Raw genomic sequence first — 26023 nt, forward strand, 5'->3', positions numbered from 1 at the left:
TAGAAGTTCAGAGATGCTCAAACCCACCTCCAGATACACAATGAAGAGATCTTTTGACCTTGTGCTCTAAGGGACATGTATGGCAATAGTTTGAAGATGGATAAATATGTTGTGGTATTTTCATAAAATGGAATGCCATATAGCAAATAAAACAAAAATACCAAATAAAACAAATATACCAAATAAAATTTTGCACACAATTGTATAGGAGAGGGATATTTGCTGGTAAACTTTGCACAAAATTGCATAGGAGGGGGATATTTGCCTTTTGAAATTGACTTGGTCACTTGTTTCTATTAATACATCTGCATCCCAAGGTTGCTGAAGACAAATGCACATCTCATGAAACATTATTTTTGTGAAAGTGAGAAAAAAGGGGCGTTGTATACGTTTTTATTTTAAGATCTATTAGCAAACTCAGAATCAAGAAAAAAACTCTGCCTATAGCAAGTAGTATTTTAGCCACCCAAGGATATCTTAGATATAACAAAGAGTGAGGTCTTCAAAAAATTCAAGGGCACATATTAGAACTTAAAACATTGCCAAAATTGTTAGCTTATTCTATGTTGAACTCATTAAGCAGTATAAAAATATAGTAGTTCATAAAATATTTTAGAGCCTCCATAAAAGAAACATTGCACATATAAGGTGAATTAAATATATACTAAGTTTTCTCGGATCAAACTGTGAGTTGTACCATGTGACTACATCTAAGACTCGTTTTAATCTAAGTTTATTTTTACATCAAAAGGCTTTGTAATCCCTATGTCTATTTCTGGCTTTTGCTTATTGAAATATTTCCTCTAATCCATTAAATGAATAAATCCATTAAACTAATATTTACCCTTGGTCTCATGGAGGGTTGTGTATTTCCACTGGGCTTGAGGAGCCTTTCGATTTTTCATCTTTGGTTTCACTACTGGCCGCTGTAACTTTACCTCAGTGTTAAAACTGCCTAAAGGAATTTCAGTCCTGAAGCAAATCATTTGCTTCGTGAAATTGGCAATTTGAATTTGAGGAACCAATCCAAGGCCTAAAACTCAAGGATCTGGGTCAGTATCTAAGGTGAAGGGGAGTGGTGGTCTTGTTCTTTGTCAGTTCTCATTTTGCTTCTTCATCTCTGAGCTGAATATCTGTGTCATGTGTCCCCTTGTTCCTCCTTTGACCTCTTTTCCTGCCCCACAGATGGTTGGGTGGTAGAGTTAATGGGAGGGCCTTGGGGCAGGGATGATGGTGATGAGGATTTTAGTAGAATAATTAAGGACTTATTTCACTCTATTCTCATTGAAATACTTCATATTTCAATGAGAATTGGATTATATTGCTGATACTATGAATGGTTCTTTTTGAGACCAATTTGAATAATTTCCTTAAACATGTCTTCCATAGCAATAACCATACTTTGCATGTTATTCTGTATTTCTTCAGAGGCGTGCAGGGTATGCTCATCAGAATATAAATATAAACTGACAAATACCAACATGCTAAATAACAGTGTGGAGTGCCCTTTGACTTGCGAGAAGCGCTGTACCTCATTTCTTTGACTGGCTTTTGCTGTGTGGTAATTGTTACGGAAACATCTGGTTACTGTCACATATTTTAGTATCCGATCTCATTGCATGACATTTTGTTCTGTGACATTTAGTTCCCACTTGGGACTTGGAACTGGAAACCTAAAATTAAGTTTCATTTCCAACATAATAATAGGGAATTGTCCTGGGTAATGATGTTTGAGGTTACCAGTAATGGAATTTCAACATAGCATATTGGAAAAAATAATAGTAAATTGTTATCAGTGATTTTCTTTACAAAGATACAAATGCTTACACATGTCCAGAAACTGTTTGGAGGGGCTGCTCTGAAAATTTTCTTAGTATTGAGGCTATAATCCTTGGCTTTTTGAACTCATAGTAAATAGAAATGAACTCTCTTATGGTAAGGTTCATATACCTACATATCTATATATGGACTTTTTTTTTTCTTACTGTAAGGAAACATTTAGAAATATTCTTTTTGAAGTGTTTGAGTGTATTTTTCTAAGCTTTAGGTTTTCCACAACAGAATTGTGTCTATCATCCTTTCTTTCTGCTGGTTCTTTCATAAAATAAAAAGACTTTTGACAAATGCCCATTTTGCCTCTTCTCAATTTTGGCAATTCGCTTAGTACCCATGTGCCTCTAGTTCATACCCTGGACTTGATGTGAAACCCGTTCTTATGTTCCTATGCTGTTGGCTCAAGCTGGTTCTAAACTTTGCTGCTTCCCTCCTCAATTTGTTCCTTGTAAGTGTTGTGTGTCCTTCACTATTGGACTTACTAAACTCACATGTTATTTAAGTTAAACTGATGCAACCATATTTCAGAAGAAGGGGTAGCTGGTTTGTTGATAGTTTTGTCAAATAGTCTATACCTTGAAAACAAACAAAATGCACTGACAGATATTTTAGATCTGGTGGCAGAAAAAATAGACTCTGTGATGGAGAATTGCATGTAGGGAGTTCATTGGGGCGTGTTCATGGGGCATCTTTGAGAGGTGAAGGAAGCAGGGTTAGCCAGAGGGGAAAAATGTTGATCTGAGATGAAGTCACAACAAATGTTTCAGCTGATGACCTCATTGAATTATTCCAAATTGAGCAAGAGGACAAGATTTTTATATTTGCATAGAGCTGTCATTGAATGTGGCTGCCACAGTGGGGGCAGGCAACTTGCTTTCAGCAGCTGGGGAATGAGTGCCTAGGTACTGAGAAAGGGTTCGTGGCAGTGCACCACTCATTCACTGTGCAGGTTCTAAAAGCTGAATTGTCTTGGAAAGATGATAGGCATATTTTCCCTCATTTCCCAATTATTTGCAAAAGTATTAAGAATTTATCAGGAGATAAGTGACTACACAGTGCAGAATATGTATGATATTCTTATGTTTGTGTGTGTGTGTGTGTGTGTGTGCATACCCTGTTCCCTAACGTTTAAGAGCTATTACTTTCACTTTCTATGAAAATGAGGCTTTGATGGGGGAAAATACTGAAATATTGCTAAGCTATTGCTAATACTTTGGCCACCTGATGTGAAGAGCCGACTCAATGGAAAAGACCCTGATGCTGGGAAAGATTGAAGGCAGGAGGAGAAGGGGATGACAGAGGACGTGATGGCTGGATGGCATCACTGACTCAATGGACATGAGTTTGAGCAAGTCCTGGGAGATGATGAAGGACAGGGAAGCCTGGCATGCTGCAGTCCATGGGGTCGCAAAGAGTCAGACACAAACTAAACAACAACATTGCCATACTAAGATATATATGACTTTTCTAGACACTTATGCTCACAGTATGTATTCTTACTTCCAAATATTTTAATACATCAGTCCTTCTTGATTCTTAAACCAAACTTCCCACAGACAGTCTCATCTCCAAAACTGAATTAAGACAGCTATGTCCATGCTTAAGTTATCTTGGCCTCCTTTGTTCTGATTCCTCGGATAGCCCATCTTTCCAGAGGAGAAAATTGTGATTTAAAATCAAAGTACCTCCTCATGAGCTTGCCCAGGGCCCGGTAATCCACGGTGCTGAGAGAAGCAAGATTTTGGTGTACATTGATGGTCCAGTCAGTGGTCAGAAAACAGTTTTCTGGGAAGAAAAAAATAATACTCAAACCAAACCTGAAGTCCATGTAGTGAAGTCATCTCTTGAGTAAACGTAGAGATCTTGAAGGTGACACAAACATTTTTTAACACACAAGGAAATTTTTTACAAATGTTCACGATTGACCAACAAGAGGGCAGAAAATCAACATATACTGAGTATTTATGACTTGCCAGTCATTATACAAAACAATTAACTAATATAGTAGTATTCAATTCTTACTATTGTCCCAAGTGTATGAATAATTATCCACATTTTTTGTTCATTCATTTTTATCTTAAATGAGGTAACTTTTGTACATTGATAGAAAGTGGCAGAGCCAGGATTAAAAAACTGATCTCTTTGATTCAAAAGTACCTGCTATTCCCTCCTAAAAAGTATCTATGAAGAGAGATGTGTCATTTAAAATAAAACACCTTAGAATTTCATTTCTGAAAATAATTGAAAAATAATATTGGGCTGTAAATGGTGTGGTTCTGATTTTAATTTTTTTAAAAATTTTGGTAACATGCCAATGTAATAGAGGGAAGCCCTGGAGTATAGGAAATGGCAATCCACTACAGTATTCTTTCCTGGAGAATCCCCATGTTCAGAGGAGCCTGGTGGGCTTCAGGCCATGGGGTTGCAGAGTCAGACACGACTGAAGTGACTGAGCACAATAGAGGGAAGAGTAATTTTGGAATCAGGAGACTTTCTTTCATTTCCTGGCAGTCAGCTCTGATAAAGAAAATTAACTTCGACTTTATCACTTATAAAATTAGGATGTAAAAGTAGTATGTAAATGTAGAATTTAAACTAAGTTACTACAGTCAATCCCTTCACAAAGCTTGAGCAAATCAGAACTATGATGTGTCCCAGAACCGATCTGTGATGTTTTGAATGTTAAGTACTTCTGTGGTTACATGAATCACTGGGTTAGCACTGGGTTATCCCATAGTGATTTTATCTCTGTAGCAGATGTCTATTTTGTTGAAGGCTGTTAGCTCCTTGCTTGTTTGTTTACTAGTTGTACAAAAGAAGACAGAAGTTCACTTGGTAAAGAAAGCAGGATAAAATACTGAGCTCTGTAGAAATCCTGGATATTATTGGCTCCAGTGGTAAGAGAGCAGAGAAGGGAGGATAAACAAGTGAAAGAAGGATTGGCAAATGTGACTGTAGTTACAAAACATCCTTGTTGTTTTTTGGTGCATAACACAAATAGTCCATTGTTTTATACATCATTGGTTCTAGAGATGGATTTACTAAGATTTTTGGAAATGGGATCCCTTTTACCCATCAATCTTGTAGTTGCATACAAGTAGGATGACAAGAACAAATTCAGTCATGGATTTGGATTCAAAAGTTGATTCTGCAGTTCTACCGGGAAGATTAAGATTTAAAAATGGAAGCTAAGATTATAAATTAGTATGCATCTAGGTAACAACCTCTGGTGTAAACTGCTAGGATAGCATGAAACAGAGTCACTTGGAACAAAACATGCTCTGGAAGGAAGTAGGATCTGGATAAGAGAACAGCTGATTTCTAAGGTGAAGAATGTCATTAATATAAATATAGTCTCCTGAACTGAACTGAACTGAATGTTCTATTCTGAAGTGAGCAATATTCCATATTCCTTTATATATAGAAATTTTGATATATTAGCCAATTCCATTATTTAATAGTCATATCTCCTTTAGAGTTTAATTCCAGTTTTTTTGAAATAAATATAATTATGCAGTTGTTAACTCATAAAATTTGTTATAAATTATCAGGAATTAATGGAGACTAGCATAAATAGGTTTATATTTGTATGTACTAGTTTTTTATTGTCCATTTAGTTAGAGGGTGTCCAGATTTAAATAATAAGAACTCCCAGTAGAATATCTATTCATCATTATAGTTTTGGCCTACATCAGACTCATCTAAATTGCATATTGAGACTTAAATCAGATATAGTTATTTGATTTCTGTCATATCTGGGGTAATTGAGCAAACAATAAAATACATTTTTGGAGAAAACTGTGACATGATTCTGGGGTTATTACAAAAATCTACGGGTTAAGTAAAGATTTACTAAGAAAAACTATATGTTGGATTTTGTGGTGATATGACTTAGGAATTTGCTGTTTTGTTGTGATGTGAAGGTTAGAGTCAAACAATTCTGTTGTATTGTTATGATTCCCATATGTGCCTGAGCACCTCCTAAACTTGAGCTCTATGGGTCTTAAGTTCAGACTGTGTTAGTTTCCTCTGGCTACCATAACAAAGTACCACCATCCTGGTGTATTAAACAACAGAAATTCATTGTCTCACTGTGCTGAAGACTAGAAGTCTGAAATCAGGTACTGGCAGAGTTGATTCCTTCTGAGGTACATGAGAGAGAATAGCTTCTATGACTTCTTCACAAAAATTGGTGTTTCTTGACTTGTAGACTCATCACCCCAGACTCTGCCTTCATGTTCATATTGTGTTCTCTCTGTGTGTGTGTCTGTGTTCAAGTTTCCTGTTTTTATTAGGATAAAAGTCATATTGGGTTAGGTGTCCACCTTAGTCTAGATTGACTTCATCTCGACCAATCATATTTGCAAGGACTCTGCTTCCTAATAAAGCCACATTCTAAGATACAGGGACTTCAACCCTTCTTAGGGCCTATGTTTAAATTTTATTTTCATTTTTTTCCCAGTGGTAGGAATGAACAACTCAGATTTCTCAGGACTATTAATTTTTCACTAGGGAATGTTTGTAAGCATGAAAGAAATGTAACTTAAAAAACATAGAGGAATATAACAATAATTTCAGGTACTCTATATTAATTGCCTCCAATAATCTCTACTAATTTTACTGTAGAATCTATACTCATTTGATACAGTTGAAGTAGGTATTAAAGTCCATACTTTGTGAGTCATAAACTGCTGCAGTTGAAATGTTGTGATTTGACTGTTTTTTTAGGAGATCCTGGAGGTCGGAAAGCAGAACTTTCCTAGGGTAGGATGAGGAGGAAGGATGGCAGATACTGACTTTAAAATACTAGTATTTAAAAAATAATAATACTTAATTTCATTTGTTTTCTTTAAGAGGGTAAGCTTGCATTGTAAAATGCATTTTATTTCAAATTTTCAATTTATCAGAAAAGCAAGTAAGATGTTTGCATATTTATTTGCAATACCATTTGTCAGTGTTTCTCTTTCATTTTTCCCAGTTGGAAATCTCCCCAATAAACAGACATTTTTATATCATTTTTATAGTTATTGGCTAAATATCATTGTGTAACATAATGATCATGTCTCTGAAAAAAAAAAAGGTAGCTGAAAAGTCTAGTGTTTTGGAGAAGGAAATGACAACCCACTCCAGTACCCTTGCCTGGAAAATCCCATGGAGAGAGAAGCATGGTAGGCAACAGTACCTGACTTCATTTTCACTTTTTATTCACTTAAAGTGTAATTTTTACTGCTTTTGCCCTTCACTTTATAAATTTAAAATAAAGATACTTGATTAAAAAAAAAAGTCTACTGTTTAAATACCAGAACTTAAAATATTTATGATGTTGAGTTGACAAGTGACCCCTCACCTAAATGCCTCATGTAGCCATAAAAAAGTCTTTTTTTGATTTATAATATCTCATGAAATACTGATTTTAATTTTCTGCTCCTTGAAAGACCTCTCCAAGAATATTTTCATTGTCAGCATCTTAAATTGACCCAGAAATGATCATTAAATAATTTAAAAAATTGTAAGACTATCTAGGCGTTTAAGATTTGTATAAGGTAATTAAAACCAAATTTTAGGAGGATTAAGACCCTACCATAGTTGGTTATTCTACAACTAGGGTCACTGCCTGGGCTTCCCTGGTGGCTCAGAGGTTAAAGCGTCTGCCTCCAATGAGGGAGACCAGGGTTCGATCGCTGGGTCGGGAAGATCCCCTGGAGAAGGAAACAGTAACCCACTCCAGTATTCTTGCCTGGAGAATCCCATGGACGGAGAAGCCTGGTAGGCTACAGTCCGAGGGGTCCCATAGAGTCGGACACGACTGAGCGACGGAACGGAACGGAACGGAGGGTCACTGCCTAAGTTGTACAAAGGCATATGTTAAGTTTACAGTTGTAATAAGGAACATGAAGTGAATTGAAGTTGCTCAGTCGTGTCCCACTCTTTGCGACCCTGTGGACTGTAGCCTACCAGGCTCCTCCGTCCGCGGGATTCTCCAGGCAAGATTTCTGGAGTGGGTTTTGAATGTTTTAATTCTTCATTTGCTTCATATGGCTTTTCTCTTTGTGTATGGAATTGTTACTCTTATCAGCACAGCCACTATCCGACTCTTTGCGACCTCGTGGACTGTGGCCTACCGGGCTTCTCCGTCCATGGGATTCTCCAGGCAAGAATACTGGAGTGGGTTACCATTTCCTTCTCCAGGGGATCTTCCCGACCCAGGGATCGAACCCGGGTCTCCATCATTGGAGGCAGACACTTTAACCTCTGAACCACCAGGGAACCCCCATCATGGAAGAGGCACATGCAAATATTCAGTATTAGTCACTTAGAAATGAGACCAGTTCCTCTGATCTCATTAATTTGATCATGATTATTCCATTTTAACGTGGCGTTTGTAAAGGTGTTTTCAGTAGGTTGTGCACTTGCAAGGGCATTTTGTGTTTTATTATTTTCTAATCATGCGACGAGTTGACTCAACTGGAAAAGACTCTGATGCTGGGAGGGATTGCGGGCAGGAGGAGACGGGGACGACAGAGAATGAGATGGCTGGATGGCATCACCAACTCGATGGACATGAGTTTGAGTGAACTCCGGGAGTTGGTGATGGACAGAGAGACCTGGCGTGCTGTGATTCATGGGGTCGCAAAGAGTCAGACACGACTGAGCGACTGAACTGAACTGAACTGAACTGAATCAACAACAGAAAAGAAAAATTCATGTTATAAAGCTTTCTTTTCTCTTATATTGAATATACATAAAGCCTAATGAGAGATACAGAACAGGTTTTTACTTTTGTCCTTTTTTATTTTACAGTTTTTGAAAATTGAATGACATTTGAGTTTCAGATTTTCCTCTTCACATTGATATATTTGAAAATACTAGTACATACTCTTCGGATAAATGTAAAGAAATATTTCTCATGTTATGCTGTTGTAATATAGACTGACACTTAGTATGAGAATGACGTTTTGACTCAGTGCAAACTTGGGTTCATCTCAATGACCAGTTGCAGAATTATGGTGAGCATGCCTGTATTCAGGACCCTATTCTTGGCTTTGATACAAAAAAAAAAAAAAAAAAAGACTGCTATTTCTACCTTTTAAAAAATGCCTTTAAAAATCTTGAGATCTCTCTGATTTGAAGAAAAAGATTAAGCCTAGTTAGTATTAGCAAAAAATGCAAGATTAAGCTAGTAGTCTCATTTAGGTAGAGGTGGCTGAGAATTGTTTTGCTTTTGCATGTGCCCAGCACCACCCTTTTCTGGTACACCATTTTTCACCAGTTCCAGTAGTATGGGCTGCCAAAATCCACACCATGGAGCTCTGAGTCATGTGACTACAGCTTGGCCAATCATAGTGCCCATATGCCTTGTCCTACTGATTGCTCTAAAGGTTCCTACCTCACCCAAACTTGGCATACCTTGGATACTTCCATTTTGGAATCTTGAGAAAAAGAGATTTGGGATTTGGGGTCTTTACAATTAGAAAGAAATAAAATGGAGACAGGCAGTAGTCAAGCAAATAAAGCCAATCAGAGGTAAGAGGAAATGAGTGTCTAGGAGGAAGAGGACTTAAGTTGCTTCATTTCTCAGTTCTGGTGGAACAAAATTGCCCTTTTGTTTCCAGTATCTTTCCAAAATACCCCGTTTTCCCCCTTAATTCTTACTTTAAGTTAAAAAGAGTCCTGTCTAGTGAAACTGACAAGAATCCTTAATTACAAAACTTAGATAAGCTAAAATCTTCACTGATAAGGCAAAGGCAATTTTAATTTTTGCTGAATGATCATAAAACCTGAATTAAGAAACATCCAAATTATATTTAAATGGTGTCCATAACCTTGCTTGGAGCTTCCCTGGTGGCTCAAATGGTAAAGAATCTGCCTGCAATGTGGGAGATCAGGGTTCAATCCCCAGATCAGAAGGATATCCTGGAGAAGGGAATGGCAACCCACTCCAGTATTCTTGCCTGGAGAATTCCATGGACAGAGAAGCCTGGTGGGCTACAGTTCATGGGGTCACAAAAAGCCAGACACAACTGAGAGACTAACACACACACACACGCATACACACACATACACACAACCTTGCTTGGATCCTGACCCCAACTTGCAATATTATGTATTTTTCTCTCTCTACTTTTCAAATCAAACTCATTGGCTTACTCCATCCCCTTGAAATCAGATTTTGCAGGCTCCTGGCTTTCCTCCAAAAGTCTTTCATTGTTTCACAAGCCATCCTTGTTTTCAATTCATCCTTCTTTATCCACTGTGTAAACTAGGTGGACCTGAATACTTAGAAAAAATCGAAAAGCATTTGGTTGTTATTAGAGTAAGGATAGCTGACTCACACATGTAAAGCATTAAAGAAACCTTACAAATGTTTAAGTGACTTTTTTTCTGTTGTTGTTTGGGGCTGTGGGGCATTTAACCACATCCTGCCAAGCACACAACACGTGAGCGTCTCTCTTAATTACCAGGTATAGTTTCAGGCTAATAAAACAAACAAGGACAATATTTTTATTTTCTTTACCCAGTATTTTTATTGATTTATTTAAATGTAACATACTATACACTGTTCAGCCTTTTGGGAGGTAGGAGGAGGGAGGGAATCTATATCTTTATGAGGAGTCTCCTTGAAATCGACACTCAGATGGATACACATTTGTGGCTGATGCCCCTGGACATTGTAGCCAGGGCTCACACTTCCTACACAGGCAGAGCTACCAAAATCATGATTAAAAAAAAAATACAAAACATTCAGGACTGGAGCCGCTTTTCCTTCAGTAGCACAATCCAGCTGCGAGGGGGACAAGAATTCTATCTCAATATCAAGAAAAGATGCCATTTTAAATGCAGGAGAATCTCATTACTCTTTACCAAACTGTTTCTGTCTTTTTTTCTGTCCATGTGTGTATTCTGGGGGTGAGGCAGGGGAGAGGTAAAGGAGATGTTTTCTATTTTTGGCTTCTGCAAGCTTTGATACATTTTGCTAGAAGCTGTTTTAGTGTTTTGAGTACTATGATGATGACTGTTTACACATAGTCTCTTGGTAATCTAAATGACTATGTGAAATATGAATCCAGTTTGTGCGTTATTTGCTGTTACCATGGTCATCTAATACTATATTTGTCTCACCAAACATTTAATTTTGGTTGCGGGTGGTCCATGTTCATGTGTCAGGTGCAATTATTATTTTAAAATAAAAAAACAAAGATAATCTAGTTCTCATAGGAATGCATTACAGTATAGCTTTCAGACTCAGTTACCAATTAAATTTTAACATACAGATTCCAACCACAAAATTAAACATTTTTAGAATCCCATTTGTCAAAAAGCAAGTTGGAAGCCAAGTACCATAAAATGCAAGTTTAGCCATAAGCCAAAACATTCCGCCTCAAATGCATTTCCTTTGAAATCCCAACTTTTTTAAGGAATGAGAAAAATATGATCTTTAATGGAATAACTTTACGGGAAAGTTTCTTAATATAATTTTCAATAACAGATTAACTGGAAGTGATTAAGCATTGACACAATTAAGTTATTTGAGAGGATGATAAAACACCAGACTTTCTAGAGCTTAAACTTTAGTAAAAAGACACATTTAGTAAGTCTTTCCTTTGTACCAAAATACTGTGTCAAATAATAAAAATAAACAGACCTTTTCAAAACAAGAAATATTAAGATAAAACTGCAGTATCAATATAATCTTATAGTTATCACTTAAAGTATTTAGAACAAATAGTATTTTTCTACACTTTTAAAAATCACTATAGACACTGCAAATAAGGTTTAAGTATTTATTTAGTGGAATACAATGTGGTGATGACTGGTATGCTTTTCTGTACTGTTTCCTATACCTGCTCTAACAAAATGAATTTCAATAAGGTTACATTATGGAACCTTCCAAAGCTCTTTAAATTTACAGAAAATAAGTTTTATTTGGTTTTGTAAAGACTAGATCGTACCATGTGAACAAATATCAGCATATAGTTACACATATACCAGGATATATTTGCTCAGTTTAAGCCCCTGTGGGGGAGGGGGGTTGCACTTCATGCCAAATTCCTTGATAGTTCCTATGGGGGAGATGCACTATGTGAGACTTGTAAAGTGTTCTTATACAGGCAGACAGCTTCTTCATCATTTACCACTGTGACATATGGCAAAAAATCATTAGTAAATAACCAGCCTATGCTACTAAAATGTAATTGACAATTAATTTTCTTTCTTTTACTATACTTTTGGAGGCCCACTGATTGATTAAAAGAGAAGAATTTGGTTTTTTGGTCTCTTGCTTAGGAAAGGAAGCCTTAGGAGTGATGTATGTTTTTAAATGATGGCAGATATCTCTCACTCAGGCCATGTCGTCATATTGTCATGTTTATTGTTGATGGTTCTTATGGCAGAAGTGCAGATTAAGTCAACAGACAGCACATGGGGCACTCACATTCTTTTCCCAATTTTATCTCCTATTCTTGAAGTGTTTGCCAAGTTTCAAAAACACTTTGTCATGAATATGTGTGTGGTGTGCGAAAGAAAAAGAAAAGGTAAAATAGAGCAGCTGCTGAGGACACTCTTTAAAACCCCAAAGATATTTAACATCCTATTAAATAAATAACTTAGAAGGAAATAGAAAAGGATGAAGGCAGAATGCACAAGCATACCATTACTATTTGGTTAGAACAGTTTTACACTACCATGTTTATATTTTTTAATCCTATCCAATTCTTCCATGACGTCACGCGCAAAGCTCCTTTGGTTGTGCATATGATATGACCCAAGTGCTTTCCAGTAAATGCCTGCATGTCTTACTGCTCATTGAATCATTAGGCTTGAATGAGCAATGAAAGTCTTTGAAATGAGTTCGTATTCCATAAATAACTTTCCCGAAGATCATTCAACAGATTGTTCCTTGTCCTTTAAGTTCTATCTCAGAGGATAAAAACAAAAACATAAACAAAAACTTATCCCCAAAACTCAGCCACAATATTGTTCACTTGGGAATAAATTCCATCCATTTGATCTGCTTATACTGTGATCACAAGGCAGGACACAGAACTAATTAAGAGAACATCATATGTCAGTAGAGAGTACAAAAACCTTCAAAGGCTTCCTTTCTTTCAAGCAAGCAGACATTTGCAATGTGTCTTTGCCTTGTGAAGTACTGTCTTCATAAAGAATACCAACTATGCCTCATAAAGAGCCTTTGGTTATACTGCATCTGCAAACACTGCCTTCTTCTATGAGTGTACCACCATTGGAAGAAAATGAGCTGAGGTGTTTTTCCTTCGTGTTTTCTGTCCTCTTCTAGGAGCTCCTTTTCCATTCAATGCCACATACATTTGCCTCCCATTGTGCTGCCAGTTAAAAGATGCATAGGTATTGTATCCGTTTTCCTCTATCCTCTCCTTCAGCTTACAGTCATTATTAAATTCTTTCTGCAAGGGAAAAAGAAAATCTTTTATTCCTGTGGTGATGACACTTGATTCCATTTTACACAAAGCATCCAGAGAACTTCACTTCCTGGGTTTTATTTGCTTTTGTTATCTGTACATAAGTTGTGTGCTTATACAAAACATCAACATCAGAAGAGTAAAACAAAAGGACAAAACATTCTACATTAGAAGGCACATGATTTACTTTAGTCGATCATCATAACCACATTTGGGGCCCTTTTAAGGAGCTGATGTGCTTTGAATATGACATGTTTAAGTGCCTAGAATGATTATTAAGAAACAAGCATTCTAGTAACAATGCTTATGATGAACGAATAATAAAGAATGTTATTATCATCCTTTTTTTTTCAGAGTAATAATTGTGGTTACATGGGAAAAACAGAATTACAGGGAAAAGGTGGGCTTATCAAGTTTGCAAATTTTATTTACCTATAAATCCACAGTAAATATACATACATTGTTAAGAAAGCAGATCTTAAAACAAAACCATAATAGCTCTAGATAAATAAGAGACCCTGGGAGTGAGGGATATAATTCTCTTTTCCAAATACCAGATTTCTCAATTTTGTAAATTATTCACAATTTTCCATAACTTGGAATTTTGACCAATTTTACTCTGTGGTTTAGGAATAGTTGAACAGTAGGACATGAGACAACCTTGCTTTGTGAATTCTTGTGTCAGAGAAACTACAAATCTGGTGACTAGCACAGCTTATATAGTATAAGTCTAAAGACTTGGACCCTGAGAAATTCCACTTTATAGCCATAGTCCTTTGGCTTCATTTCAAATGGCAAAGTTTTTTAAGGGGATCTTTTGTGACAAAGATTGATATCTCATTCATTTTACAATTTCATTGTAGAAATCCAAATGTTCTCTCAGGAGTGAATAGCAAAAAGGAGATACCTTACTAATCTCAAAACTCTGACTTCAGAAGTATTCCTTTTCCTTTATATCCAAACTAAAGCAGTTAAAAAGGAACTGGGGCTTTTTTTCTTCCGGGTCTATCTTCTCTACGGAAACCAAGGGCATCTATATCTACATCTATATGGAAACTATAGGCATCTTTCGGGTGAAACCTCTTCTGTGCAGTTCAGTATTTCTCATTTCAGGACTTTTGGAAAATTTGACTATGTGTATATTTAAATAATTCAGGTTTCTGCAGACTAGATCCTAATTGTGAACATCATCAGCACCATAATGAGCAGGTATAGTTTAATGTTATCAGTTTAAGCTTTGTTTTCTGGAATCTATCCTCTATGCTTCTCCTCTATGAAGAATATTTAAATGTAATGTTCAAGTGATGACTTATTTGGCTGAAAGTAAGAAGAAAAGGTAAATTATTTAAGGTAATGATTTTAACATAACAAAAAATTATCCATTAGAGATGATCTGAATACTTAATTTGAGTTTATTTTTTCTCTTAATTCATCCTAGTCTGTCTGAAACTATATGGATTTAAAAGCAAAGAAGATTTTTTTTACATGAGCAATTATATTTTTTCAATAAAGAAAGTATAGTTTAGAGACTATGGAAGAATTTATATTGAAATGGAGCTATATATAAAAAAGTATGAATGGATGCTAAATTTACTTTTCCTTAAAAATTAATTTATAGAGAAATGTTTCTGAAAGTGAATTACGCTTGTATCAGACTCCTCATTTCTGGTGTTTAGACCTTCGAATATTTAGACCATTGGTCAAATTTTTCTGTCAGAATCTCTGGAGGAGTCCTAGGAATCTATAGCGTTTAGGTGAATAATAAATATTAAAGGTTTTTAAAAAAATCTAATCTAGAGCAAGATCTCAAAAGTAGAGTTTTGATAGTTTAAGAAAGATTTTTAAATTTTCTCAGGATTACCTGGGAAATTTCTTCAGTTTTTAAACCATGCCCTAAACGCGCTTATTCTATATAATTCAGTTTTATAAACTATCAGTATTTACCTAAGTCCATCAGTCAGGAGAAAACTCGATATACAATATAATACAATAGACACATTGAACAGAAGGCAAATAATGAAAATATAAGGGGGACATATGTTTCCCAAAAGGGAATCAAGGAAAGTATTTAAGAGAATAGAATTTATAGAGTTGGTTTAATCAATCACTTTGGGCTTTTACCTAATTGCTATTTTCAAGAAGGCTATGGAATCAGTGGAAATTATCTGGAAAAAAATACAGAGGGATTACAAGAGTTGTCACTTGATGAAAAGTGAAAATGAAAGTTAGTTGTTCAGTCATGTCTGACACTTTGCAACCTCAGGGACTGTCGCCCGCCAGGCTCTTCTGTCCATACAGAATTATATAGAACGTGTACTCATGAATAATTTTGGTAGCTCCTAGTCCTATTCTGCCCTGAATAAAACACTGAATTTTAGTAGATTTTTAATTTAGTTTTGAACAAGCCATACTTTTTTACTCTTCCTGGTGATAATGCAAAATAGAAAAAACAGTCCACAATGGTTAGAGAAAGAGCTCATTTCTGAGACAGGCTAAAAGTGGAGTGTGTTAGCTGTGATGAGTTGAACTACTTGGAGAGGTAGTTAGGTTTGTGCATTGTACTATCTGTTTATTGTATGGTTCCAAGTGCTGAAAAAATCAAACCTTGTCCTCTCAAATTTCACAATCTACTCTGAGAAGACAGTTAACAACAAGCACATTATTGAGAGAAATATTGATAAACGCTATTGGAGATCATTAAAAGGGTATGATGTGATAGAAAGCAACTGGGCATCTATGTTAGAAATAGAGAATGAAATAAGTCATAGGCCTTAGAGCTCAAGAAGAGGCATAGACTCAGGGCATGACTGTGCTGGAACAGAAGAAAAAGTGGGGGAATGGAAGGAAAAGTACTAAATATTTTTTTATTTGAGAGTTATCCATTTTTCCTTTATGTCACCTTTTAAAAGAAGTATACTTTATCAGTTAAAAATCATTTCAATCTTTTATTGTAATTAAAAATTTTATATTTCTCTCTCAATCTAAATTTTTATTAGGTTTTACTTCAAAGCATTGGTTTTGACTGTGTATTAGTATGTCTTCAAAGAATATACACCTGGACCTCTTGCTCAGTAATTCTGATATAGTAGATTAAGGAGGGAAGGGGGCTCTGCATGTTTATTGAAAAGAAAAATAAGAATATCTCCAAAGTGGTTATGCTATGAACTCCCAAATGGAGCCTCATTTTTAAATGGTCCATTAGTCTTCTAGGTTCAGTAGTAGAGCTACATACAATGGAAAAATTAAACTAAAATTTTTCTGACCCATTCACCCAAAAAGCATTTACTGTAATCAAAGAAATTGACCCAACGTATGCCTGATTCTCCAATGATAAGTGGGTTTTACAGGAATGAAATACAAAGCTATTGTATATCCAGAACAATGACAGAACTAATTTCCAATGATTCTCAAACTGTGGGTACCAATTGGTAAAACTTGGAAACTCATTAGAAATGTAAAGTCTTACAGACTTAACTGAATCAGAAAATCTGGGAATGTGTTTTAACAAATCTACCAGGTGATTCTGACACTCAAGTTTGAGAGCTCCTGGCCCTAGGCAGGTACTGCAGTCATCCTTATACTAATCAACAAAATAAGTTTATTTACACATTTTAAAGTGATATTCCCTGATACTTGCTATGGACCACAGGGGTGTATGTACACAAAGCACTGGCTGGGTATCAGCTCCATCAGTAAATTAATAATTATTGTTCAGATAAATAAAATTCTGAAGTTGATTGAACAGCACAGAAAATTATGAATTTCTTGATTATCTTTCCATTTCATATTTTAACAGAATACAAAACACTTATGCCCCTGTTTTACCTCTTGCTATAACACACAAACATACATAGCATGTGGTTTTCTGCTCAATTCAAGATCTTTATTTTCAATGATTCTTCAAGTTGTCTGCAGCAACCATGGCAATTTGGCCAAATGCTTCCGTGAGAGTCTGACTCGTTAGCTCAGAACATTCAGAATGTTAGCATTCAAAACTTTGACTGATATGAATGCCAGCAACTGCCTGTGTGGCAGACTAATGAGTGAACGACAGAGGAGATTATAGAGTTGGAAGAGCTGCCTTGCCAGCCCTTGAAACTCTTGGTGACCAGCCCTCTGTGCTTCTATTTATTAGCAGTAGAATGATAACAAAGCTATTTAATGTCTGGGGAAACATTGCAAAACTATGGTAATAATTTACTGAACTGGATTTTTCAATTAAAAGCAGAATACTTACTGAGCCATAGAGTTTCCCCTTCTTGTTCATGGCTAAATAATAGTTGCTGTTAATGGCTTTCACAGCAACAACTCCGATTTCCACTGAAGTTATCTCCAGGATACCTAAAACATACAATTTAAAAAGGCTGAGCTTAAAGAGTCACAGATACTTAATTGAAAGAAATAAAGGTCAGAAGAAGCTATTGTTCATTTTTAATGGTTCCAAAATAAAAAAGATGGGGTGGGGAGGAGTGGGAAACACACCTTTTCCACTGTGCCTAAAAACACAGTCACTATATGGGAAAAAAAAATAGTCTTTAAATGAATTCCCCTGCATTTTACTCTGAGCATATAGGGGAAAATATTGTTTTAATTAAAATACTTCCTTTGCTAACTCTGCATTTTCAACCCTATAAATATTGAAACAACTCTACTCATCTTAGCCTAGATTTCACAAAAAAATTATCAGAGCACACATCTGTACTATGGTATTAAACTAAATCTACAGCATATGTCAATAATATGTCAGATTTACTTCAATCTGTAAAAACACTGGTAAACTATTTCTTCTTTGTAGGACTCAGATAAACTAAATCTCTTGGCTGCATTTAACTGATAAATTTATTTTTGGCAAATGTGTTGACATTCTAAAATACAGAGAGACTAATCCCAATGTCCATATTGTCTTTAAAATAGCAGAATTACTAGTCTGGGTTGGGAAGGAATCCATCAATACTTTTGAAAGTTTTAGTTTCTGTTTTTCTTAGAAAGAATAAAAAACTAAGGGAACTGGGAATTGATAGATAAGAGATCTTTTCTCCGAATACACAAGTTTTGGTTAGTGCATCTAAAGATAGTTTTCTCTGAAAAGTTGGTAGCTAAACTATCTACTTAAAATGCCACTCTAGCTTAGGTAAAGAGACCTCAGGTACTATACCTGCTTCTTATTTTTGAACTCTTGGGAAAGCTGTCTCAGGGAAGAGAAGTACACTGTGATGAGCAAAGGCCTCTGAATCCAGACTGCATTTGAAGCCTGGTTTTGCACTTATCAGTGAATGGCACCAGGAGAAGTCAGTGAACTGCCTATGTCTCAATTCCATTTGTAAAATGAGCAGCATATTAGTACCTCCTTTCTAGTTTTATGAGGATTAAATGAGAGTACATATAAAACAATTAGAAATTGCCTAGAGCTCAGTGCCTTCTTAATTATTATGAGAGGAAAGTTTTCCTCTAACAGAGTTTGAAACTTCTTCTTCAACAGGCTATGTAAATCCTGAGTAAGACACACAAATTCCCACTGGCTTAGCCCATAAAATCAGAAAGCTGATACAAGTTAGCATTTATCCTGTACTTCCTATCATTAGAAACACCATCCTAAATGTGGTCAACATATTGTGTGCTTATACTTTTCCCAAAAGGATAGAGTGTCCTTTAGACACGGACACCTTTTTTTCTTTCTTCACATGCTGACAAGCCATGTTATGCCCCAAAGCAAAGTTGACATCACTAGAGAGACTTGGGCCAGACTACTTGCTGTAGACCATTCTGTTCTTATATCCTATAGGAAGCCGGTGACCTAACACAGCACACCTCCTCATTAATAGAGTAAGACAGATCTCTTTTGGCAAGCTCAAACAAGGAAAAAGTGTGACAAGTGAGGGAGACAGTATCTGTACTTCTGTTTTGTTTTATTGAAGTGTAGTTGATTTACAATATCATGTTATTTTCAAGTATTCAGCAGAGCGATTCATATACATATGGTGTTGCAAAGAGTCAGATACGACTTAGCAACTGAACAACAACAATATATATGCATACATATGTGTGTGTGTTTCAGATTCTTTTCCATTATAGGTTATTGTGGGCTTCCCTGGTAAGCCAGGCAGTAAAGAATCTGCCTGCAATGCAGGAGACCTGGGTTTGGGAAGATCCCCTGGAGAAGGAAATAACTACACATGTACATGTGTGTTTTTCAGTTTCTTTTCCATTATAGGTTATTACAAGATATTAAATCAGTATCTGTATTTTTTATATCCCATTCCTTATGCTAGTAGTTGTCCTCAAGGGACAAACATACATTTATTTGCAAATGCTAAAAAGCACTTTTTTCTACTTTATTTAATTTTCACAGTGGTCATCTAAGGAGGCTGGATTATTCTCAATTACATATGAAAAACTGGATGATGATAATGAGGTTTTATAACTTACACACAAGGTGAGAAAGTGACATAGGTCAATTATGAGGGACCCAACACCTATGTTGGGCTTCCCTGGTGGCTCAGAGGTTAAAGCGTCTGCCTGGAATGTAGGAGACCCGGGTTCGATCCCTGGGTCAGGAAGATGCCCTGGAGAAGGAACCCACTCCAGTACTCTTGCTTGGAAAATCCCATGGAGGGAGGAGCCTGGTGGGCTACAGTCCATGGGGTCGCAAAGAGTCGGACACGACTGAGCGGCGTCACTTTCAATACCTATGTCCTCTCACGTTCAGGTTGTTTTCGTTTGTCTCTGACTGTGTTGCCTCTCCATCATATTTCTTGCTTCTTTCCTGTTTCCACAAGGGAATTCTGCTGGAAAACCAACTGACAAAATGACTCATCAAGATAACAGTCTTTAACAACTTAATAATGTGCTTTTCCTCCCAAGGATTTGGCATGCCATGGAGGATGATGTCTGAGTCTTAGGGAAGGAAATCTAATATGCTTTATTTATGTCACAAGCAGAGGCTATAGAACAAGGCAATGATAGGAATCTGGGGCAAATATTTAGGCTGCTATTTGTTTTACCTGCCAAAAAGGGCAAGTAAGTACTATTAGTAAATTATATGATAAGCCCTATGTATGCTTTTTAACTGGAAATTGTTGGAATGAAAAAGGTTGATTTCAGCAAAGAATTAAAGATTTTTAAATGAGAACCAGTAGAATTAAACTATAGTAACAGACTGAGTTGGCAAAAGCAAAAATGTTCTGGTGAAATAAATATTGGCAAATCCTCGACTGATTATTTCTGAGAGGGCACTGCACATGGTAGATTGTATTTATGCTCACAAACTCTTGAGTTTCTCTCTGTTTTGCACAAAATAGGAACACAATATTCAAAGAATTTATCAATCAGCTAACCATTTTTCTTACTCTATAATCAGTTAGGGCTAGCTTGAAAAGCTTCAGTATGCTTCAAAATACAAAGAGGAAGACCTGGATGATTTAAGTTCTTTTGAGTTTAAAATAAACTTTTGGATACATCATATATCAGTAAGTCAGAATTCCATAATTTTGTGGGTAAAGGACAGTTCAGTTCAGTTGCTCAGTCGTGTTCAACTCTTTGTGACCCCATGGACTGCAGCACGCCAAGCTTCCCTGTCCACCACCAATTCCCGGAGTTTACCCAAACTCATGTCCATTGAGTTGGTGATGCCATCCAACCATCTCATCCTCTGTTGTCCCCTTCTCCTCCCACCTTCAATCTTTCCCAGCATCAGGGTCTTTTCAAATGAGTCAGTTCTTTGCATCAGGTGGCCAAAGTATTGGAGCTGCAGCTTCAGCATTAGTCCTTCCAAAGAATATTCAGGACTGATCTCCTTTAGGATGGACTGGTTGGATCTCCTTGCAGTCCAAGGGACTCTCAAGAGTCTTCTCCAACACCATAGTTCAAAAGCATCAATTCTTCGGTGCTCAGCTTTCTTTATAGTCCAACTCTCACATCCATACATGACTACTGGAAAAACCATAGCTTTGACTAGATGGACCTTTGTGGGCAAAGTAGTGTCTCTGCTTTTTAATATGCTGTCTAGGTTGATCATTACTTTTCTTCCAAGGAGCAAACTTATTTTAATCTCATGGCTGCAGTCACCATCTGCAGTGCTTTTGGAGCCCCCCAAAATAAAGTCTGTCACTGTTATTGTTTCCCCATCTATTTGCCATGGAGTGATGGGACCAGATGCCATGATCTTAGTTTTCTGAATGTTGAGCTTTAAGTCAACTTTTCACTCTCTTTCACTTTCATCAAGAGGCTCTTTAGTTCTTCTTCACTTTCTGCCATAAGGGTGGTGTCATCTGCATATCTGAAGTTATTGATATTTCTCCTAGCAATCTTGATTCCAGCTTGTGCTTAAAGGACAATGACTCGTTATGAATTTCTTTGAATGTGCGAGTGACTTCCTAAACTTTCAAGTCTAAAGGTCTTGTCTATTTTTTTTTAAGAAAGAATCTCTCCCATGTTCTCTGTTCTTTGTTAAGGATGATCAAGTTTGCCTACAAAATACTTTTGGAAAGTATGTTTCAGAGTTGTTGCATTAATAACTTATAGTTCTACTTGTGTATGTTTTAATGCAAAATTGAATGCCAATTGGACAGCCTCCTACGGAAAGTGAGAAACAAGGCAGGAAGTTGTAAGAAGTAAGGGTGGGGAGTTGTCAGAGTCAAGGTATCAACCATCTTGTACTGACTCTAAGGATTCTGGCAAATGGGAAATGTTTTATCTAAAAATATGTAACAGTTTAAAGAACATATTAGAAAAAGCTAATTTTAAAGCAAACTCCTTTAAGTAAATAATAGCAACATATGGTTTGAGTGATATGTGAAATCTTAATAAAGTTTGATAGTCTAATAATAGTTATTGTGACAAAAAAATTAGCTCCTGTTAATTGGCAAATTCTACCTAATGATGCAGCATCATTGTAGTAATGGGGAGGATTTTGAAAACTGATGAACTACAAATGGAAATAATCTGGACATCATAATTTCCATGCAAATCATTTTTTTTTTAATTTAGGGCAAGAGTTATGTTTTGATGAATCACTGAGTTGTCAATCTCAGGATGCAGCCATTCAGAAACATTATTCCCAGTTTCTGTCTCTCATCCATCTCCAGAAAAGAAGCATCTAACCTGTTTTTTCTCCAGCAATTACACTGGACCAAGATTACTCTTTTTGGTCCATGAGAATAAGCAAGCTATTGGCCTAGATGGTAACTTTCTCCTTAAATAACTTTTCATGGATATAACAGGAAAAGGAAAGTAAAAGTGATTTATTAATAACAGAATGGATATAAACAAGGGGGCAGTGAAATGCAAAAAATGGATGCAAAATCTGATTATCCTCTCCTGGATAAACAGAACTTGCATATATAAATCAATCCCGGAGATTATTTGAGTAAATTAATTCTGCTAGAATGTTCAGTTCAGTTCAGTCTCTCAGTCTTGTCTGACTCTTTGCAACCCCATGGACTGTATCACGCCAGGCTTCCCTGTCCATCACTAACTCCTGGAGCTTGCTCAAACTCATGTCCATTGAGTTGGTGATGCCATCCAACCATCTTATCCTCTGCTAGCATGTACTAAGCACCCATGTGCAGGACTTGTGATAGCTGTCACTATGGAGGATGAAAAGACAGATGAGAAACAATCTTTACCTGCAAGGAGCTTTAAAACTGGTTAGGATAAAGACAGGAAAAATTTAAGTAATTACAAGACAAAATAAAAATGTTAAGTGCTCTATTAGAGATAAAATATGCTGCCATGGTTTTTAGTAAAGAAGTCATCCTGAAGAAGATGGTTGGTATTTGAGATAAACCTTTCGGGGGTAGGATTTTAATAGGTGGGAACTGAGAAGTTGAGGGGAACATTTTAGGGGGAGAAAAGTGAATGAGTGATGAAAGGCATGGAGGAGCAGAAAGAGCTCAGTGCGTACCTGAGCCGCTGTGGGTGCTCCCCACTGATTGCACTTTGTGGGGGACACTCAGTACATGTAAAAGTTCTGCTTGACTAGAAGTGATGCTCTCCTGGATGAGGAATGGGCTTTTCAAAAAATGATTTGTGAAACGTGGAAGCAGCTCAATAAATGTCAGAGACTTATGAATTCAGAATTAGTCATGTATAATTTTTTTCTAAACATTTTAACACAAAATAGGTCATAATGCTGTATATGTAGTTTGATAGTTTTAGTCAATGTGCTGAAAACATGTCATGATTAGTATGTTACACAAATCCCATCCTCTCTAAACTAAATCTGTCTCTTTCTTTCCCATAAATTGTTCAGTGGCCCAGACAGATCTATTATATCCTACTGCAGAAAGACCTATAGACCTCCTTGGCTTGATACCACATTTATACTGTATATCTCTGAGATTATGAGCCATACCCAATAGCATGGGCCGAACTGGCTCCAAATATGGTATTCAGTTTAGGATCAGTTTGGGTCTATCTCCTTAACTGTGTATCTTACTCAAAGAATCATAGCAGTCATAGTGATCTTTTTTTAAAAAAATTATTAGAAAAGTATATAGTTCATAATATATATTTAATATGTATTTATTGAATGAACAAATAAATCGTAAGTGGTTAGTCCAGTACTGGCTGAGTAGAGTAAAACTGGGTATTTATAAAATATATTTTTTCTTTGACAGTAATCTTTGTGAAATCTTGAGATGAATTAGTAATTCCATATCCAAATAAAAAGAAAATAAAAGTTAGAGGATGTGCCAAAATGTATGCTTCAAAGGAAAAATTGGAGAATTATAAAATATAAATGTTTAATATTACTTTTAGGCAAATTATAACAAAGTCAACAATAAAGGTTGTTTTATCTATTTAGATACTTTTCTCCATATTCTAGCAAACACTCGATTATGAGATTTCAAAAGTATTTTAGAGAAGCGTACCATTTAGTATGCACAAAGGAATTTACTTCCATATAGAATAATTTTCTTGATAACTAGTTTTCTTGATAACTTTATTTAAAAAAAACTTGGCCCCTATATTTTCATGTTCTTTCATTTCCTTCTTCATATTTGGAGATTGTGTGTGTGTGTGTATGCGTGCGTGCTCAGTCTTGTCTGATTCTTTGAGACCCCGTGGACTGTAGCCCATCAGGCTCCTCTTCCGTGGGATTCTCTAGGCAAGAATATTGGAGTGGGTAGCCATGCCCTTCTCCAGGGGATCTTTCTGACCCAGGGACTGAACCTGCGTCTCTTATGTCTCCCGCATTGGCAGGCAGGTTCTTGACCACTAGTGCCACGCCAGGCAGTGAACACTGGATAGATATTTACTGTCTGCTGAGTCAGAATGGTGCCAAGTTAACTAGTTTTTACACCTGTAGCTCTAAAACTTGAGGATATACACCAGAATCATTTGGAAGTCTTGTTTAAACACAGATGTTTTGGATTTTTGATTTGGTGGATCTGGGGTAGGACCAGAAAATTTAAATTTCTAGCAATTTCCCAGGCAGTGCTGATTTTGCTGGTTCCAGGACCACACGGTGTTCTATATACTCAGAGACAGAACAGGACTCTGATATATATATTTAAAAAAAAGCATTGATAGAAACACATGCAGAGAAACAAAACTTCAAAATAATGGCAAAAACTTAACATCAAAGCAAACTGTTAAAGAATGTGGAAAGAAGTACTGGGTTTTTCTTTTGCTTGTTTTTGATCAGTGTTGGATTCAATGTCTGCATAAGTGAGATAATGTGGATTTACAATTTACAAACAAATATAGTATACTGTTGCCTGTGGTCAGTTTTTTGAAGACTTATAATAACGTTATTAGCAGAATCTTTACTTTCTTCTCCTCAATAAGTGTTTGGAATGCTGGTGGAGACTTAAGTGCCTTCAACTATTCCTAAAGAAGTATTTTATAGGCATTTTCATAGGGTGATTATGTTGACATTGGACACTCTTAGAATTAAATGATTGTATTGTTCCCTTAAAATTGTGTTGATGGCCATGAAATTGTTACAGATCTGTAGGGATCCCCTTTATTTCCTATCCTCTAGAATAACCTCACTACCTTTAAAGGGATGATACCAGAGTGGGCTGCTCATTGATCTAAAGCTGGTCCACCTTGTACTATTATAGACTCTGGCTGCCTTTTCAGCATAATGCAATAGAGGTATTTAGTTTCTTTATCAGCCACAGTTCTTTCAGATATCCTTGACATTCTTTTAGAATTGCAGACAGAAACAGGACCTACATTAGCAGGAAATCCTTACCATCCCTATATAATATAATGAGATATACCTTTGCCAATTTGCTACAACACACAATGACCTTTTAGATTCTCAACTGGTACTTCAAGTCAGAGGCTAAACTCAGTGACTAGCTTGGTCTGACTGATGAGTATGGTGGCAAATTCTAAAACTTTTCTCAATTTAAAGCTATATTTTAATTGACTTATGCTGTAATTTAACCACTGTCACTGACCTAACATTAAAAGTATCAGAAACAATACAATCTAGATACTTTATTCCCTAGTTATAAATAAATGTTAAAGTGTGTTAAAGATTCATCTCATTATGGTATTTTTATTACAAATAAAACATGACTCTGAAGTTTTCCATATTGATCATAAATCAATAAATATTTGCAGATGACCATCTAATGTGGCTCTTCATGACACTGTGCTAGATCAATAGATTTAGTAAACTTAATATTTTCTAAGTTTTTCCCTCTCTAGCAGAGTTTTTTTGGTTGTTCTTTTAACTATTGAACTGCATCAGGACATAGATAATTATTAATATTTTGTGTTTTCAGATATTACCT

At 36.2% G+C, this 26023-nt stretch overlaps 1 protein-coding gene across 1 annotated transcript in view; it reads right to left on the bottom strand.

Annotated features, from left to right (window-relative positions):
- Positions 1-10283: 10283 nt before the first annotated feature.
- Positions 10284-26023, bottom strand: part of FGF10 (fibroblast growth factor 10) — a 99536-nt gene continuing 83796 nt past the window's right edge. Inside the window, exons 2-3 of the mRNA XM_055422083.2 lie at positions 17509-17612; positions 10284-13256 (exon numbers count right to left, since the gene is read on the bottom strand). Coding sequence (XP_055278058.2) covers positions 13059-13256; positions 17509-17612 — 302 coding nt within the window. The 3' untranslated portion in view covers positions 10284-13058. The remainder of the gene's footprint in view (positions 13257-17508; positions 17613-26023) is intronic.

The sequence above is a fragment of the Moschus berezovskii genome, chromosome 18 (assembly GCF_049115385.1).
Source record: "Moschus berezovskii isolate FMDL1 chromosome 18, NW_MosBer_1.0, whole genome shotgun sequence".
Lineage (NCBI taxonomy): Eukaryota > Metazoa > Chordata > Mammalia > Artiodactyla > Moschidae > Moschus > Moschus berezovskii.